This window comes from Lithobates pipiens, unplaced genomic scaffold (assembly GCF_037356315.1).
Source record: "Lithobates pipiens isolate NorthernLeopardFrog02 unplaced genomic scaffold, aLitPip1_a1.2 Scaffold_8, whole genome shotgun sequence".
Taxonomy (NCBI): domain Eukaryota; kingdom Metazoa; phylum Chordata; class Amphibia; order Anura; family Ranidae; genus Lithobates; species Lithobates pipiens.
The window spans coordinates 128,135,674-128,154,845 of record NW_027507903.1 but is presented as its reverse complement, the minus strand read 5'-3'; the positions used below and the strand labels follow the sequence as shown (position 1 = coordinate 128,154,845).

At 41.4% G+C, this 19,172-nt stretch overlaps 1 protein-coding gene across 3 annotated transcripts in view; it reads right to left on the bottom strand.

Moving 5' to 3' along the window:
- The window catches only part of TYMP (thymidine phosphorylase), a 61,020-nt gene that overhangs the window by 16,643 nt on the left and 25,205 nt on the right, over positions 1–19,172 (bottom strand). For all 3 annotated transcript variants that reach the window (XM_077470085.1, XM_077470086.1, XM_077470084.1), the window contains 2 exons: positions 10,401–10,603; positions 1,876–1,974 (listed from right to left, as the gene is read on the bottom strand). In XM_077470085.1, the coding sequence (XP_077326211.1) occupies positions 1,876–1,974; positions 10,401–10,603 (302 nt within the window). The remainder of the gene's footprint in view (positions 1–1,875; positions 1,975–10,400; positions 10,604–19,172) is intronic.

The following is a 19,172-nucleotide window of genomic DNA, read 5'->3' as shown; positions in this document are numbered from 1 at the left end:
GAATGGTGTAGGAATTACAACAGTTTGCATATGTGCTTCCCCCTTTTTAAGTGACCAAAAGTAATGGGACAATTGGCTGCTCAGCTTTTCCATGGCCAAGTGTGTGTTATTCCCTCATTATCCCATTTACAAGGAGTGGATAAAAGGTCCAGAGTTCATTTCAAGTGTGCTATTTGCATTTGGAATCTGTTGCTGTCAACTCTCAATATGAGATCCAAAGAGTTGTCACTATAAGTGAAGCAAGCCATCATTAGGCTGAAAAAAACAAAACAAACCCACCAGAAAGATAGCAAAAACATTAGGTGTGGCCAAATCAACTGTTTGGAACATCCTTAAAAAGAAAGAAAGCACTGGTGAGCTCAGCAACAGCAAAAGACCCTGAAGACCACAGAAAACAACTGTGGTGGATGACTGAAGAATTATTTTCCTGGTGAAGAAAACACCCTTCACAATAGTTGGCCAGATCAAGAACACTCTCCAGGAGGTAGGTGTAAGTGTGTCAAAGTCAACAATCAAGAGAAGACTTCACCAGAGTGAATACAGAGGGTTCACCACAAGATGTGTGGTGAGCCTCAAAAACAGGAAGGCCAGATTAGAGTTTGCCAAACAACATCTACAAAAGCCTTTACAGTTCTGGAACAACATCCTATGGACAGATGAGACTAAGATCAACTTGTACCACAGTGATGGGAAGAGACGAGTATGGAGAAGGAAAGGAACTGCTCATGATCCAAAGCATACCACCTCATCAGTGAAGCATGGTGGTGGTAGTGTCATGGTGTGGGCATGTATGGCTGCCAATGGAACTGGTTCTCTTGTATTTATTGATGATGTGACTGCTGACAAAAGCAGCATGATGAATTCTGAAGTGTTTCGGGCAATATTATCTGCTCATATTCAGCAAAATGCTTCAGAACTCACTGGACGGCGCTTCACAGTGCAGATGAACAATGACCCAAAGCATACTGCGAATGCAACCAAAGAGTTTTTTAAGGGAAAGAAGTGGAATGTTATGCAATGACCAAGTCAATCACCTGACCTGAATCCGATTGAGCATGCATTTCATTTGCTGAAGACAAATCTGAAGGGAAAATTCCCCAAGAACAAGCAGGAACTGAAGACAGTTGCAGTAGAGGCCTGGCAGAGCATCACCAGGGATGAAACCCAGCGTCTGGTGATGTCTATGCCTTCCAGACTTCAGGCTGTAATTGACTGCAAGGGATGGATGATTATTAATCTGTCCCATTACTTTTGGTCCCTTTAAAAAGTGGGAGGCACATATACAAACTGTTGTAATTCCTTCACCGTTCAACTGATTTGGATGTAAATACCCTCAAATTAAAGCTGAAAGTCTGCAGTTAAATACAGTTAAATTTCATTTCAAATCCATTGTGGCGGTGTATAGAGCCAAAAGATTAGAATTCTGTTGATGTCCCAATATTTATGGACCTGACTGTATGTAGGAGGATTTGTTTCATCTGTTTCATCTGTATCACCTGAGGCCGGTCACTTCACTAGGTATATGAGAGGGTTTACACTTTAATTTGTAGATGAAAACCACACTTTTTTTTAATCTTGTTTTTAACAGTGTCTTCATTTATCCTTTAAAGGCACTTGTTCAAAGATCTGTGGCATGGTGTCTTATATGCCTAAAAATAAAAAAAATGAAGCAATGGACCAGGTAATTTGTGAGCATAAAAGCACATTTTTTATTTAATTGTTTTACTGTTTAACTGTTGTGTAGTAAAATACTAGGTTAGCATTAGAGGTGTATTTTACAGGTGCTTTTGAATTTTAATCAATCTTTGACCGCTCAAAACAATAAAATGATATTATTTATTATGTCTGTTCTTACATTGTATTTACTGTACATACCTGCTCAGGGCTCTGCTTGGAGCTAAACCCTGGAACTGATTCCAACTTATCCAGAGTGCCACCTGTATGTCCCAGTCCTCGTCCACTGATCATAGGAACCTTTCATAAAAAGAATACAAACATTGGAATAAGTTTTGCATAACCTAAGATACTGGTGCTAACTCAGAGACGGATAACCAAGGTTCCCTGAGTTTACAAAATTTGTTTGGGGTAGCCGTATTTTAAAAGATTTAACTTTTCTTTGGAAGAATAGAGTTAAAGCGGTATTAAACCCCAAAGCAAACACTTATTATATTGCAGCTTACCAATTCTTAGATGTAATGGCTACATTTGATTTCTTTTTTAGGCTTTCTATCTTTGATTTTTATCTGATGTTCTGCCCAGTAAGTGCCCGTTCACATTACCGCGACTTGTCAGGCGACTTAGCCGCCTGACAAGTCGCGCTCCGTTCTGTACTACGGAACCGTTCTAATAGGAGCGACTCAAGTCGCTCCGACTTAGAAAAAGGTTCCTGTAGTATTTTCGGGGCGACTTCAGGCGACTTGCATTGACTTCTATACAGAAGTCATTTTGCAAGTCGCCGCTGAAGTCGTGTGCAGGTCGCGTCTGTGAGACGCGCTGCAAGTCACGTCGCCCCTGTGTGAACGGGCACTTAGTCTGTTGTTTTTTTTAAAGAACAATCTCTCTTCCAGAAGTATTAAGCTACAGGGATGAGACAAACCTTTTAATACTGGCAGGGGTGCTTAAAATTATCAGTTTTATCTATTTATTCAAAACCTTTATCCCAAAAGTAATAAAAAAAAAAAACTGTTGCTGAAACTGCTTATATGGTATTAGCTGGAGTTCAGCTTTAATTTGATAGTGTATTTAAATCTGCTACTCCATCTAACATGCTCCTCTCCCCAAATGAACCCCCTTCACGCCCAAGGGTAAAGCAAATTTTAATGTTTAAGCACAATTTTGCAACTTTGATGTGTTTTAGTAAAAATTCACATATCACCACAACTACTTTGTGCATCCAGGTGGATTATACCGTGCTTTTTTAAGACAAATTGGGCTTTCATTTTGTGCTAAATGGTAATGGATAGCTCCTGATTTTTCTTTTATTGTTAAAGGAAAACAGGTCAAAAATAGTAAAAAAAATAAATTAATTAAATTTAACTGTAGATTTTTTTGCAACTATCATAATCTTCCACCAAAGAACAGCCCAAATTACATTCTCCTGCTCCTGAGGTTCGCAGCGATACCAAATATGTGTATGTTAGTTGTTGTTTGTACCAGTAGTACAGCCCAAAAACAATAGTGCACATTTTGCTTTTTTTTATCCTACCTAAAACACACTGACATTAACTGACACTGATAGTAATAAAAAAAAAAAATCATGTCCAAAAATAAATACTGACCCTGACCTTTGACCCTAACCTTGGCCTTTGACCCTGACCCAAACACTAACCCTGGCACTGACCTAGATCAAACCCTTATCTAGGTCTTTTTAAAATATTATTAGTATTTTTTTTTCTCTGTAAGGAGAGATACAATGTATCTCTCCCATCTACAGAGAGAGAAAACATGGGGGCAAGCTTCACAGTGACTGATCACTGTGATAGCCAATCAGAGGCTATCACAGTGATCAGGTAACGTGGAGTAGTGAGTCCTGGGTCCCGATTATTAGTACGGGGCCCGGGGCTCCCACTGAGAGCCGGTCTTTGTGCTGGGAGATATGCAAATATGCGGCCCCATGGGAAAAAAAAAACCAGCCCAGTGGAGCCACATATTTGCGTACACTTAGTGTGAATTGGATTAAAAATGCTGATGTCCAAATGTGCCCCCTGTGCTTCTTCATCCAGTGGGGACACTCTAATGCCCTGTACACACGGTTGGAAATTCCGATGGAAAAAGTCTGATGGGATTTTGTTGTCGGAAAATCTGATTGTGTGTGGGCTCTATCGGACTTTTTCTGTCGGATTTTCCGACGCACAAAGTTTTAGAGCAGGATCTAAAATTTTCTGACAACAAAATCCAATCGCATAAATTCAGATCAGGTGTAAACAATCCTGACTGACAAAGTGGCACACATGCTCAGACGAAAGAGACGATAGCTATTGGCTACTGGCCCGATGTACGTGTTGTACGTCACCTCCTTCAGAACGATTGGATTTTCCAACAACTTTGTGTGACCGTGTGTATGCAACACAAGTTTCTGACAAAATCCGTCTGAAAAAATCTGACGGATTTTGTGGTCGGAATGTCCGACCGCGTGTACAGGGCATTATACAGGAGGTGTGTTACTGGCCAGACCGCCAGGTGAAAACATAGGGAGAAAAGCCTAAATAAAGAAAACAAATGCAGCCACCACATCGAATGATTGGCAAACAGCAATCTAGTACATTTTTGGTTTTGGTTTTGGGTTTAATACTTCTTCAACATGGGTCCACTAATGCAGATATATCTGTATTCACGTACGTCTCTTTCATATAACAAGTGACAATTGTGTAATTTAGGGTGCAGTAACTTTCCACTTTATTTAATAGAGTCCTTATGTTTAAGGCCCTTTTCATATCTAGCGATTTGGGATCCAATCCAGATTTCCAATACTTTGTGCCACCAAAACAAAACAGATATGAAGTGTTGGGAAGGACTTTGTGCATTTTGTCACTTTGTAACAGGAAATGTCTGAACAAATATCTTCATGGCAGGAAAGGGGATAGTGATATGGGTAGGTGACAATGTCAAAGAGGCACCAACATCCCTGAAAGTAAGAGTATAAACAAGAGAAATTTCAGTTTTTTTTGGGGGGGTGACCAGCAAATAGAAAATACAAGTACTAAGATACTCCAAGGGTGACCATGCTGGTGAATCGTTCTACTTGAGGTAAATGCCAAAGAACCAATCGTCTGATCTTTTGCTGCATTATTTAACACTCTGCTCTGCTCTATATTAAAATCTATTTTAATAATTTCTAGTTGTTTCTATATACACCTGCTGCTGTCTGTTTTTTTTAAAAAGCCCCCCCCCCCCCCCCCCCAGGGACAGATAATCTGCAGCAGGAATTTTGTCTCTGTTCTGTGTAATATCTGACCTAGACTTCTTTGATTCTGGCTTTATCTGTCCCTATACTAGTCTTACTAGTCTTTTTCTTTCGTAAACCCCAGTCTGTACAGTCTGGACCTAATTAGACCCTCTACTACCCTATTTTTGCAGCCTTTTCATCATATGTTTTCACAAATTAGACTACAGTCTGTAACTTGGCACCCTTGGCTTATCTTCATCTTAGCACCTTTTGATGTAAGTATGCCATACAGGCATACCCCACTTTTAAGTACACAATGGGGTTTATTTACTAAAGCTGGAAAGTACAAAACCAGGCTCATTTCTGCATGGAAACCAATGAGCTTCCAGGTTTTATTACCAATGATTAATTGAACAAGCTGGGGTTAGAAGCTCATTGGTTTCTATGCAGAAGTGAGCCTGATTTTGCACTTTCCAGCTTTAGTAAATAAACCCCATTGTGTACTTAAAAGTGGGGTATGTCTGCACTTACGTATGGTTCATATCTACACATTTATGCATACAATATTTTTTGCATGCATTTGATGCTTTTTCATATGCTTTTATGCATACTCCTTTATAATACAACACTTTTTATTAGCTATTCTCTTAGTCAAACAATTAATACAATTTGGTTAACACACTATAATGATATACACACAGATCCCAGCCTGGTCTGATCGGGCATTGATTGGCGTACATATGTGCTCTCTAGTAGACATGTGCACACTAAAATATTTTGTTTCAGAATTTCGTTTTCGTCTGAAAAATACATTTATTTAGTTACTCCCGAAATAAAATTGTTATTTATTTAGTTTCATTAAAAAATGCATTTGTCCGAAAATCCTAAATAATTAAGATAGAACCTGTTATTGAAGGCTTATGGTGTCTTTTGAATGTTCTAAGAAGATTCGATGGAGCAGCTAAACTGTACGACACCACAGTCGTACATTTCCAGTCGAATGTTCCGCCTACAAGCTATAGTAGAATACTAATGTTGTATGACACTAGTAATAATTATATTTATTAATTATTATTACTAGTCAACCAGCATTAGAATTCTTCTATAGCCTATGGGTGGAGCATTTGACCATAAATGTCCGCTCAAGCTGACTGCTTCGTCGAATCTTCATGTCGAATCTTTTCTCTCTATGTCGAATAATCTTGAACTAATAGAGTTAGGTTAGGCACATTCGACTTTTTTTGCTATTGTCTCTATAAAGTCAAATCTTTTCTCACTATGTCAAATCTTTTCTCTCTATGTCAAATAATCTTGGACTAATAGAGCTAAGGTTAGGCACACTCGACCACAGGTTCGATGGACACAGATTGCTATTGTCAGCATCATGTCAAATCTCCTATCTATATCGAACTGTTGTCACAACAAAAACTAAAATAAAGCATTTGTTTATGTCGGATCTTTCGGTTTTCGGATTCTGCACGTTTGTTATTGTTCGTTATAACGATAACGAAAATACCCGAAATTCGGACTAAAACGAATGCACATGCCTACTCTCTAGTGACTGCTCCCTTGCTATCCAGAATCCAGCTATAGGAGAGGAGATCTTATGTGGACAATGAAATAGCATGGCAGCTGATATTGTAATTTACTACGTTGCATAATGATTGCAGTGTCTCTAATTATGTTTTGTTCTATGCAGTGCTACATCTTTTCTCTCTAAATATATCCCCTGAGGAAGCACCTGGGTGGCGAAACATGTTGGGACAATCACTCTACTGTTACCGTGAGTGACTAGCTTTTAACTTCTTTGAAGACAAGATGTTTTCATGCACTCGTGTACCAAAAGCACAATTAATTGTTTAATCATGTATTGTATGTAATAATAAAATCTTTGTTATTTTTTTTATACATATCTTAGTACTTGTATTTTCTATTTACTGGCATGGCACCCCCAAAAAGTCTGATCATTAGAGGAGAGCAGGCTGAGTTTCCAGCACAGCTAGAGAACTGACCATGCTATGTTTTCCTGCTTAGTGTGGTCAGTTTTTATTAAGAAAGGAGATGGACTGGCAGGAACACCAGAGATTTCACACAAAGAAAGTAATACAAAGAGAACAGAATACTTGCATGCACATATCAAGAATATGAAATGATGGGGTAGCAAACACTTTAAATTAGATAATTGGACAAGTCAGACTGATGTATAAAGGGACAGTGGGAGACTGGAGTGATTCTCAATTCTGTGGAAATAACTAATATAGAGAGTAACATGAAATGCAAAGCAAAAAAAGGATAAGAAGCTGGAAAGGTTGCAGAAATACGCTGTGCACAGACAATTTAACAAAGTGAAGCATAGAGAGGTATTAAGTACGAAAATGATGTACTCTAAAGGTTTTATCAAAAATGATAGTCTTAAAAGTCAGTTTCTAATAAAATGTAACAGGTTATTTGGAAAGATAAACTTCATCCTTGCGCACGTTTATCGAATATTTTAAACATTTGGCCTTATTCATGAAAATTCTATCACCCTTGTTTAATTCTGAAAATTGTGCTAGTTAAGGCCTCATGCACACTGGACGTGATTAAAATGCCAGTAGCATTAGCCGTAGAAAGCTGTAGCTGTAGAATGAGTATTGCTGTGTTTTTGTTTTGTTTTTCTGCTTTTTTAGCTGTTTCTAGGTTTTTTTTTTGCCAAACTTTACTCTCAAGAATGCTTATAAACACAGAATAGCCCCGTTTTTCAGCTTTTTTTTTATCAGAGTTAGTGCATTTTTACAAAAAAATAAAAATTAAACCCACTAGTTCTGGGGGGTTTTTCCAGCCCAAAAACACCCTAGCCAAAAAACTTTGATAACAGCCTATGTGTGTGTGCATGGACACAAAGGATAACACGGAGTTTACTGGCTGCAGAAAAAAGATGCCTGAAACCAAAAATGGAAAAACATCCAGTGTGCATGAGGAATTAAATGACAAATGTTGTGCAGATGCTAATTTTTATTTATCTGCTAAAATATATTTTGTGGCCACCAACATATTTAAAACATTTTTACACAATTTACACACATTTTCAGAATTAGCCTTATTTGGAAATCAGTAAAGACCTTTATGGCAATAGGAAAATATGACATGGAGTCACTGAGATGCAAAATTATTTTTCTAACCTGATAAGAAATTCATGCTTCTATTTTAATGGGCATTTTTGTTTTTGCAAGAATAAACAGTAGTTGGTGCCTTATCAGTTTCTTGCATCATTTCACAATGTATTTAAACAGCAGAACGTGTTAGCTTGAACAGGTCAAGGTATAAACTGAACTTTAAACCATGTTTGCTTTTCCTTTTGCTATGTCATACATGTGCTATCAGCAGCTTTCTAGAACCAGTCAATTCTGTATATGTATCGCCAGCTGTATTTTGGGAAACCGGGAAATGCCCTTTGGATGCTTCTAGGCCAGGGGTACTGAATTCAAATTCATGGAGGTCTGGTTGGTAACATTTTCTTTCTGTATCAAAATTTTCTTCTATGACTCTTTCACATTACAGCCCACTTTACATTAGTATCCTCAGTCCCTCCTTTCCCATGACAGCCCCCATTACATCACACAACCCTCTTTCACATCACAGTCCCTCCTTAAATCACAGTCCCCCTTGCAAGCACAACCCCCCACTTCACAGCTTCCCCCTTGTGACATCACAGCCCCCTTTTAATCACAGCCCTCCTCCTAACATCACAGTCCCCTCTCAAATCACAGCCCTCCATATTATAGCTCCCCCCGCACATCACAGCCCCCCATATCACATCATAGCCCCCCTCTCACATTATAGCCCAACCATCTCACAGCTCCCTCTATCACTTCAAAGCTCCCCCTTCTCACACCACAGACCCCTATATCACAGCTCCCCCCTTTCACATCACAGTTCCCCCTTCTCACATCATAACCCCCCACATCAGAGCCCCCCCATATCACATCACAGCCCCAATATCACAGCCTCCGCTCTCACATCATAGCCCCTCTCTCACATCGAAGCCCACCCATCTCACAGCTCCCTCTCTCACATCACAGCTCCCCCTTCTCACACCATAGACCCCTATATCACAGCTCCCCCCTTTCACATCACAGTTCCCCCTTCTCACATAACAACCCCCCACATCACAGCCCCCCCCATATCACATCACAGCCCCAATATCACAGCCTCTCCTCTCACATCATAGTCCCTCTCTCACATCGAAGCCCACCCATCTCACAGCTCCATCTCTCACATCACAGCTCCCCCTTCTCACACCACAGCACCCTATATGACAGCTCCCCCATTTTACATCACAGCTCCCCTTTCTCACATCACAGTCCCCCTCTCACATCACAACCCGTCCATCTCACAGCTCCCTCTCTCACATCACAACTCCCCCCTTTTTCATCACAGCTCCCTCATCTCACATCACACCCCCCCACATCACAGCTCCCCTTTCTCACATCACAGCCCCCATATCACAGCTCCCTCTCTCGCATCACAGCTCCACCATATCCCAGCTCCCCCTTCTCACATCACAGGCCCCCATATCACAGATTCTCCCTCTCACATGACAGCCCCACTCTCACAGCCCCTGATTTCACAGCCTCCCATTTCACAGTTTCCCCCTCTCACTTCACAGCCTTCCCATATCACAGCTTCATCCTCCGACTTTCTAGCCCCCCCCCCCCCCCCATAATCTTTCCCCTACCATAACTCAGAATTTAGAGGGCAGGAGGAATGACAGGGTAGATTCCTCTTCTGGATGTCCTGCCGCCGCCGCTGAACTTACTACAGGGAAGAGGGTGGGAGGTACAAAAAGTCTGCACTGAGGGCGGGAGCTGCCCAAATCTTCTTGTTAAAAAGCTTGTTAATATAAAAGATTGGGCAGCTGCCACTCCCCCTGTAGACCTCCTGTGCCTCCCGCCCTTCTTTCTGCCACAAGTTTGGCGGCGGCAGCAGGTGAGTGCATTCAATAAAGAAGTCCATCCTGCCATTTCTCCCACCCTCTCCCTTGCTGTGATTTCAACAGCAGTGGCGGCAGGCAAGTGCATACAGAAGAGGAGTCCACGCTGCCATTCCTCCCGCCATCTACAATGCTGTGATTTTTACCAGCTGCAGCAGCGGGAGGAGAGGAATCCACTCAAGTGGGGTGACCACGGTCTGAACAGGACTGTCACTCGGTCCATGTCTGGACTGTGGTCCGCAATTTAGTGATGCCTGTCCTAGGCTCTTAACTGTCATAAAGGCAATCTAAAGAATGCTTTGCTCCTGTCATCAGATATGACTTATTCTGCACATACAGTACATTGAATCTTTATTATTTTTAGCAGCTCTGAATAATTTGGAATTGAAACTTAGCTGTAAGCATAGCCATACAATTTCACATATATGGTTTATTTGTGCTTTATAAATTATCATATAACATAATGACATAGTGATTAAGTAATAACAGTGAATATTATTATAATTATGCAGGTTGAATGTTTTTTGCTACATATGCCAATACCTTGCATCCACAGGCAGCAAGTGCTGGTGCCAGAGGCAGGCTTACTTTGTCTCCAACTCCTCCTGTAGAATGCTTGTCCACCAACAAACCATGCCATTCCTCTGGCCATGTCAGCACACATCCTGAAGCCACCATTTCCTTGGTCAGGGACATGGTCTCTTCTGAGTTCATTCCACGCAGCCAGATTGCCATAAGGAGTGCACCTAATGGTAAAAATATGCAATATACTTTATACTGCATATGATATTAAACTCATTGCACAGTTAGTTAGCTCAGTCTCCTTAAAGTTAATGTAAACCCTTTTTTTAAATTAAAATAATGGTACTGCACAGAGCAGCATCTATCCTCATCTTTTGGAGTTCTACACCTCTGCTCTCCTCTCCTCCTCTCCTGAGTGTTCCCCTATAGCAAGCCATGTGCTATGGGGGCACACGTGCAAGCATTCTCCTGAGTCGGGCTGTGTGCAACCATAGGCACACACAGCATGGCTCAGCCATGCCAATTGATCCCTCCTCACAGGATTTTCCTGACAGCAGCAGAAGTCAATGGTTCTACCACCAAGAACTGAGCGATAACATGACCACTGATTGCTCAGTTCTTGGTCTGCTCAGAGCAGAGAGCAGTGACTGTCAGTCAACACTCTCTGCTCCTCTAGTGCTTCTTGGAGCAATGGCCTAGAGAGGTGGTGGGTGCAGCTGGCTTCACCTCTCCAGTGGCATCACTAGGGCTGGTGTCCCCTGGTGTGGTAAAACATGGTGTCATCCCCCTCTTCAATCATTTTTTTCCCATATAACACTGCATATAATGGCAATAGTAGTGCCGCAGTGAAAGTAAACTCCCATCCCAATCCTGCATTACTGGCCAAGGCAGTCACTTTTTAACCCATCAACCCCCCATCTGCATTTGTGGTCATACAGCGAAAGTTAACCCACCTCCCCCCAGCCTTGGTGGTCATAGGGGGGTTAAATTTAAAAGCCATTCAATCCTAGCCACCTCCACTGCCCAGAGACCAATTGTTGATTACTTACCTGATCAGAGGTTTCCATGTTGCTCTCTCTCCCTCCATGCCAGGACTTTTCTCCTTCCACAGTACATTGTTCCTTTCATTGCTGGGTGCTGGAACGCAGAGAGTGTTCCAGTGCCCAGCATCATGGTGCATGATTGGCATGTTCTGGGTACAAGGGACATTGGTAGACATCACTGCTGCTGTCCCCATGGCTTGGACATAGCTGCGGGAAAGCTGGCAAAGTAGCAAGTATGCTCTCTCACTGCACTGAACCCCCTGACCCCCATTTTTCTATGTCCCTGTACTTGATGGTATCACCCCTCTGAAGGTCCACACCCTCAAAGCACTCTCTGTGATTGGCTCATTCAGTCATCCATAGATGCGGCGACAGCTGGATTTGGCGGGTGATCGTGGCTTCCTCCGGCCTCACTGTCCAAGTCTCATCGATGGCTGTGCCTGGGTGGGCTTCCAGCACACTTCGAAGTCCACATACAGGAGACAAGAAGAGCCCAGGTGAGTGATGGCTGTGTATTGCCGTGCCGGGCTGGCTGGAGACCAGCAGGCTCAGCAGTGACCGGGAAACGGATCAGGTAGGATGGGGATGGCCAGGGTGACACGTTCTTTGCCAGGCTGAAATGAGATGATAGAGGACGTTTATCTGAAGTGCAGCTCTTCTATCGCTTCTGGAACACCTCACATCCTGGAAGGGGGACACATTCCCACAGACTGGGAAATCATATTTGCCAACATGCACCCAGAGCTTTCTGTCTGCTCTGTGCTTCATACATGGGGGGGGGGGGGGGGAGAGGGGTCAGTGTATAGATAGTACATGGGATGATGAGGGGCAGTATGTGTGTGTGTATGTATATATATATATATATATATATATATATATATAGGGCCTTTTTTCAGTGGGAACGCAGTTCCCCCATCGCCAGCACTGAATATGTGCAATGAAAAGAGGTGTTGGGGTGTGATGGAGGGTCTATTGATGCTGGCTGCTGGGGGATTTATTGTTGCTGGAGGGGATCTATTTTTGTGTGGCGATTTATTGTTAATGGTGGGGGGATCTTTTGTTGATGGGGGTCAATTGTTGCTGAAATGGATCTACTGTTGATTAAGGGGTCTATTGTTGCTGGCTGCTGGAGAGTCTATTGGTGTTGGCTGCTGGGAGATTTGTTGTTTTTGTTGGGGGCCTATTGTTGCTGGGGTGGTATTTTGTTGTTGGGTTCTGTTGTTGCTGGGGGGGTCTATTGCTGCTGGCTGTGGGAGATCTGTTTTATTGCTTTTCTTGCTATTAGTCCCTTGAAATTACTTAGTACGATATAATGATTCTTTTCTCTGTATTCTAAAGGGGTCCTACTGGGAGGTGGTGGAACCAAGGGTAGTGTTTGGAGTTGGGTAAGGGATGGAGATGCAAATTGACTCAGAGGGAGGAGTTCCTGCACCTATTCTCTGCGAAAAAAAAGCTCTGTGTATATATGAAGTTGTGCTCATAAGTTCTCATGTCCAGGCAGAATTTATGATTTCTTGGCCATTTTTCAGAGAATATGAATGATAACACAAAAATATTTTGAAGCCATTTTTTAATCAACTGTGTTTATTTTTAAAATCATAATGGCAACAGAAGCTGCCCAAATGACCCTGATGAAATGTTTAGATACCCTGGTGATTTTGGCCCGATAACATGCACACAAGTTGACACAAAGGGGTTTGAATGGCTATTAAAGGTAACCATCCTCACCTGTGATCTGTTTGCTTGTAATTAGTGTGTGTATAAAAGGTCACTGAGTTTCTGGACTCCTGACAGACCCTTGCATCTTTCATCCAGTGCTGCACTGACGTTTCTGGATTCTAAGTCATGGGGAAAGCAAAAGAATTGTCAAAGGATCTGCGGGAAAAGATAGTTGAACTGTATAAAACAGGAAAGGGATATAAATGATGTCCAAGGAATTGAGAATGCCATTCAGCAGTGTTCAAACTCTAATCAAGAAGTGTAAAATGAGGGGTTCTGTTGAAACCAAACCACGTTCCGGTAGACCAGCTAAAATTTCAGCCACAACAGCTAGGAAAATTATTTGGGATGCAAAGAAAAACCCACAAATAACTTCAGATGAATTACAGGACCCTCTGAAAACATGTGGTGTGGCTGATGCAAGATGCACAATAAGGAGACACTTGAAGAAAGATGGGCTGCATGGTGGAGTTGCCAGAAAAAAGCCATTACTACGCAAATTCCACAAAGTATCCCTCTTACAATATGCCAAACAGCACAGAGACAAGCCTCAAACCCTCTGCCACAAAGTCACCTGGAGTGATGAGACAAAAATGTAGCTTTTTGGCCACAACCATAAACGCACCATTTGGAGAGAAGTCAACAAGGCCTATGATGAAAGGTACGGAGGTGGATTGCTTTGGAGATGTGTGAGTTACAAAGGCACAGGGAATTTGGCTAAAATCGTTGGCAAGATAAATGCAGACTGGTATCAAAAAATACTGGAGGAACATTTGCATTCATCAGCCAGGAAGCTGCGCATGGAATGTACTTGGACATTCCAACATGACAATGATTCAAAACACAAGACCAAGTTGACCTGTCATTAGCTACAGCAGAATGAAGTGAAGGTTCTGGAGTGTCCATCTCAATCACCTGACCTCAATATCATTGAGCCTCTCTGGGGAGATCTCAAACATGCAGTTCATGCAAGACAGCCCAATACTTTACAGGAACTGGAGGCTTTTTGGCAAGAGGAATGGATAGCCTTACCATCTGACAAGATAAAGAGCCTCATCTACAAATACCACAAGAGAGTTCAAGCTGTCATTGATGTTAAAGGGGTCAATACACGGTATTAAGAACTGGGGTATGTAAAAGTTTGATCAGGGTCATTGGGTCGTTTTTGTTGCCATTATGATTTAAAAAGAGTAAACAAAGTTGATTGATAATAAATGGCTTCAGCCAAACACTAACCATGATTGAAAGAAACGTTTTTGTGTTATCATTCATATTCTCTGAAAAATGGCCAAGAAATCATAAATTCTGCCAGGGTATGTAAAGGTATGAGCACAACTGTAAGCAAGAGGCACCACTAACCAAACACTCTCCAAACAAGTAAGGGACAATGTTGTTGAGAAGTACAAGTCAGGGTTATGTTATAAAAAAATATATATCATAACCAAATGGAAAGAACATGGCACAACAGCTAACCTGCCAAGAGATGGGCGCACACCAAAACTCACGGACCGGGCAAGGAGGGCATTAATAAGATAGGCAGCACAGAGATCTAAGGTAGCTGGAGGAGCTGCAGAGTTCCACAGCAGAGACTGGAGTATCTGTACATAGGACGACACTAAGCCACATGCTCCATAGAGTTGGGCTTTATGGCAGAGTGGCCAGAAGAAAGCCATTACTTTCAGCAAAAAACAAAATGGCACGTTTTGAGTTTGCGAAAAGGCATGTGGGAGACTCCCAAAATGTATGGAGGAAGGTGCTCTGGTCTGATGAGACTAAAATGTAACTTTTTGGCCATCAAAGAAAACGCTATGTCTGGTGCAAACCCAACACATCACATCGCCCAAAGAACACCATCCCCACAGTGAAACACGGTGATGGCAGCATCATGCTGTGGGGATTGAGGGAAAGATGGATGGTGCTAAATACAGGGATATTCTTTAGCAAAACCTGTACCACTCTGTGTGTGATTTGAGGCTAGGATGGAGGTTCACCTTCCAGCGGGACAATAACCTTAACACACTGCTAAAGCAACACTTGAGTTGTTTAAGGGGAAACATGTAAATGTGTTGGAATGGCCTAGCCAGAGCTCAGACCTCAATCCAATAGAAATTCTGTGGTCAGACTTAAAGTTTGCTGTTCACAAGCGCAAACTATCCAACTTGAAGGAGCTGGAATAGTTTTGCAAGGAGGAATGGGCAAAAATCCCAGTGGTAAGAAGTGGCAAGCTCATAGAGACTATCCAAAGCGACTTGGAGTTGTGATAGCCGCAAAAGGTAACTCTACAAAGTATTGAATTTAGGAGATTAATAGTTATGCACATTGACTTTTTCTGTTATTTTGTCCTATTTGTTGTTTGCTTCACAATAAAAAAAAAAAAAAAAAAACATATTCAAAGTTGTGGACATGTTCAGAAAATTAAATGATGCAAATAATCCATGTTAATTCCAGGTTGTGAGGCAACAAAACACGAAAAATGCCAGGGGGGTGAATACTTTTGCAAGGCACTATATATATCTATATATATATATATATATATATATATAGATATAGATATATAAATACATGGGGTGATGGGGCAGTGTATAATACATGGAAGGAGGGGGGTCAGTGTGTATATATAATACATGATGGTGGGGGTCAGTGTATATATCATACCTGGGGGGGGTCTGTGTATGTATAATATGTATAATACATTGCGGGGGTATGTGTATATATAATGGGGGGGTCAGTATATAACATACATCGAGATTAGTTTGTATATAATATATGGAGGGGGGGGGTCGTCAGTGTGTGTGTGTGCGTATGTGTGTATGTATATATAAAATTCAGTGTATATAAAATATATGGGGTCAGTGTATATATAACATATTGGGGTAGTGTATATATAAAACATAGGGCGAGGGGGGCAGTATGTAATACATGGGGTGATGGGGGGGTCAGTGTATATATAATACATGGGGGGGCAGTGTGTAATACATGGGGTAATCGGGGGGTTCAGTGTATATATAATACATGGGGTGATGGGGGGGTCAGTATATATATATATATATATATATATATATATTTATATATAATACATGGGGAGCAGTGTGTAATACATGGGGTGCTGGGGGGTCAGTGTACATATAATACATGGGGAGATGGGGGGGCAGTGACACAGATGCATTTTTTAAATTACATACATGTGCTTAGGGGGTAAGGGGTTTAATACTGTACTAGTGTAAGGGAGTACTAAAAGTAAATGAGTTGGGGTGCAAATTACTTGACTTGACCCCAGGTGCTGACAACCCACGCTACGCCACTGTGCACAACAAAAAATTTATTTTGTTTTGTTTCGGATTTATTTGGATTCATTTGTTAACCCCCTTCTGCCCAGCCTATTGTAATATGACAGCAGGGCGGGAGTCCCGTTATCCTCGGAGGATGTCATATGATGTCTTCCCAAGATTGGTCGCGCTTTGGCGTGATCTGTCACCCGCAGTGTCCCGGACACAGCAGATGACAGGTCAGTGTAGATCAGTGTACTGGCTTGCTGGCGTAGGTACCATGTAATTGCTGTGGCCAATCACAGCACATCACATAACAATTGTACACAATGAAAGGCTTTGATTCATGCCATCACATGCCATCTGCACCATGTGATTAGCTGTGACCAATCACAGCTAATCACAATAGTAAACACTGAATGAATAGTTTTCATTCAGAAAAAAAATGGTTATTATGGTAACACTGTATTGCTCTGTTCGCTGTATGTAAAAATAAATTTTCAAAAAAGATAAAATATTTTTACATACTGTCAGCGGTCAGTGTCTCTGATCACCGTCATACCAGTTATATGATGATGCTGTATGGCACTGGTGAAAGTATGTAAAAATGATTAAAAAATTGTGACAATTATTTTTTTATTTTTTTATTCTTCATCTCTCCAAAAATTGTGACAAAAAATTACAACTTCAAAAAACTCCCCATGACTTTACTAAATACCTTGGCCTGTCTACTTGGACTGTCTACTTGGACTGTCTACTTTCCAAAAAGGGATCATTTGGTGATATTTGTACTGTCCTGGTATTTTTGGGCCTCAAGAAATGAGATAGGCCATCAGTACATCAGGATTGATCAATTTTCAGAGCTATATATATATATATACACACTATATATTCCACAAATTTCCTACAGTCTAAATAATAGACACTGATTTGGATTATTTTCACCAAAGATTGTGGCCTAAAGATATGAAGAAATATATTTATTTGCAAAATGTTATAACAGAAACAAAGAAAACATTTTTATTTTCAAAAATTTCGGTCTTTTTTCATTTATTTATCAAAAAATAAGAAGCTAAGCAGTGATTAAATACCACCAAAAGAAAGCTCTATTTGTGTGGAAAAAAAATGATAAAAATTTCATATGACTGCACAATTGTCATTCAAAGTGTGACAGTGCTGAAAGCTGAAAATTGGCCTGGGCAAGAAGGGGGTAAAAGGGTCTGGTTTTGAAGTAGTTAAGTAAACAATTTTGTTTCGTCATATTCAACGATGATTCGTTTTCGGAATTTGTGTTGTATATATTTGTGGCCAATGCCCAACTATGACTTAGATAAACAGAATAAAAAATAAAATAAAACACTCATCTGCTGTCAGAGGGGTTCCCCGCTAACAGTAGAATGTGAAAAAAAAAGCATTCGTAATTTCTTTAAAAAAAAAAAAGCACGGGGATCCTCCCCCAATCCATACTAGGCCCTTCAGATCTGGTATGGATTTTGAGGGGAACCCCACAAAAAATGGCATGGGGTCGCCCCCAAAATCCATACCAGGCCCTTATCCGAGCATGCAGCCTGGCAGGCCTGAGAACTGGCGGATGGGCGAGCCCCCCCTTTGAACCATACCAGGCCACATGCCTTCAACATGTTGATGAGGACAAAGGTCTCTTCCCCACAATCCTGGTCCAGTGGTTGTGGAGGTGTGGGTTGTAGTTTATTGGATTCTGTAAACCTCCTTTAACAAGGGGGCCCCTAGATCCTGACCCCCCCAATGTGAATGAGTATGGGGTTCAACAAAAAAATTGAAAAGCAAATAGAAACATGAAGACAGTTTTTGCCAAGTCCTTTATTTTAAAATAAATAAACTTTTTTTTTTCGTGCAGGACGGTGGCCAGCATTCTTCGTGATTGACACTGGATTTACATTGGGAGCAATGTAAATCCAGCATCCATCACAAAGAATGCTGGCCACCGGAATGCGCGAAAAAATAAAATCCTGTGGCCTGCCAAACATGAACCGGTCCCATCCAGAGACACTCGCCAAATGACAGCTGGTAAGTATACATGGGGCAGGGACACCCGGTGACATCACCCAGTGACCATGCCACCCTATGACATCACACTTTTATAGTAGATACTTGCCTTTATCCAAAGCACCTAGTGTGGTTCCTATCTCCACTCTCCTCCCTCTGCTTTCTACATGCATCATTTCTTTGTTTATGTTGACACCAGACAATCCCAGGAGATGGACTGCCCCCCCTCCAGCACACAGAAGGTGATGGACAGCCACAACTGTGCATGTTTCCGTATGAGACTGTGGAGAGGAGGGAATTCTGTCCCCCTCTCTGGCCTCAGATTTCATTCAGCTCTCTGCTCTATACTGTGAAGTGTGTGACATCAGATCCCCACCCCCTGCTATCTGAAACTCAGAAGTGCTGTGTGAATTCACTACTTTGAATGGCTGTAGAGGAGAGAGGGTCACAGATAAACAGGTACATCTTAGGTATCATAGTTTTAACTCTCTGTATCACCTCAGGCTAATCACTTCAGGTGTATATATAGGGGTTTACAGTTACCTTCATTTTGATTTTAAGGTTTACGTACAGTTGAATGTTTTGTAGTGAATACATAACAAGATAAAATTGTGCAATTCAGGCAAATACCTAGTGTTTAACTTTAAATGGCTAAACCTTTGGTTTGTACATTGGTTCCAGAGTACTTATACATTTCTGAACCTTTCAATATCTGGGATTAGCTGTAAAGGGTAGGGATT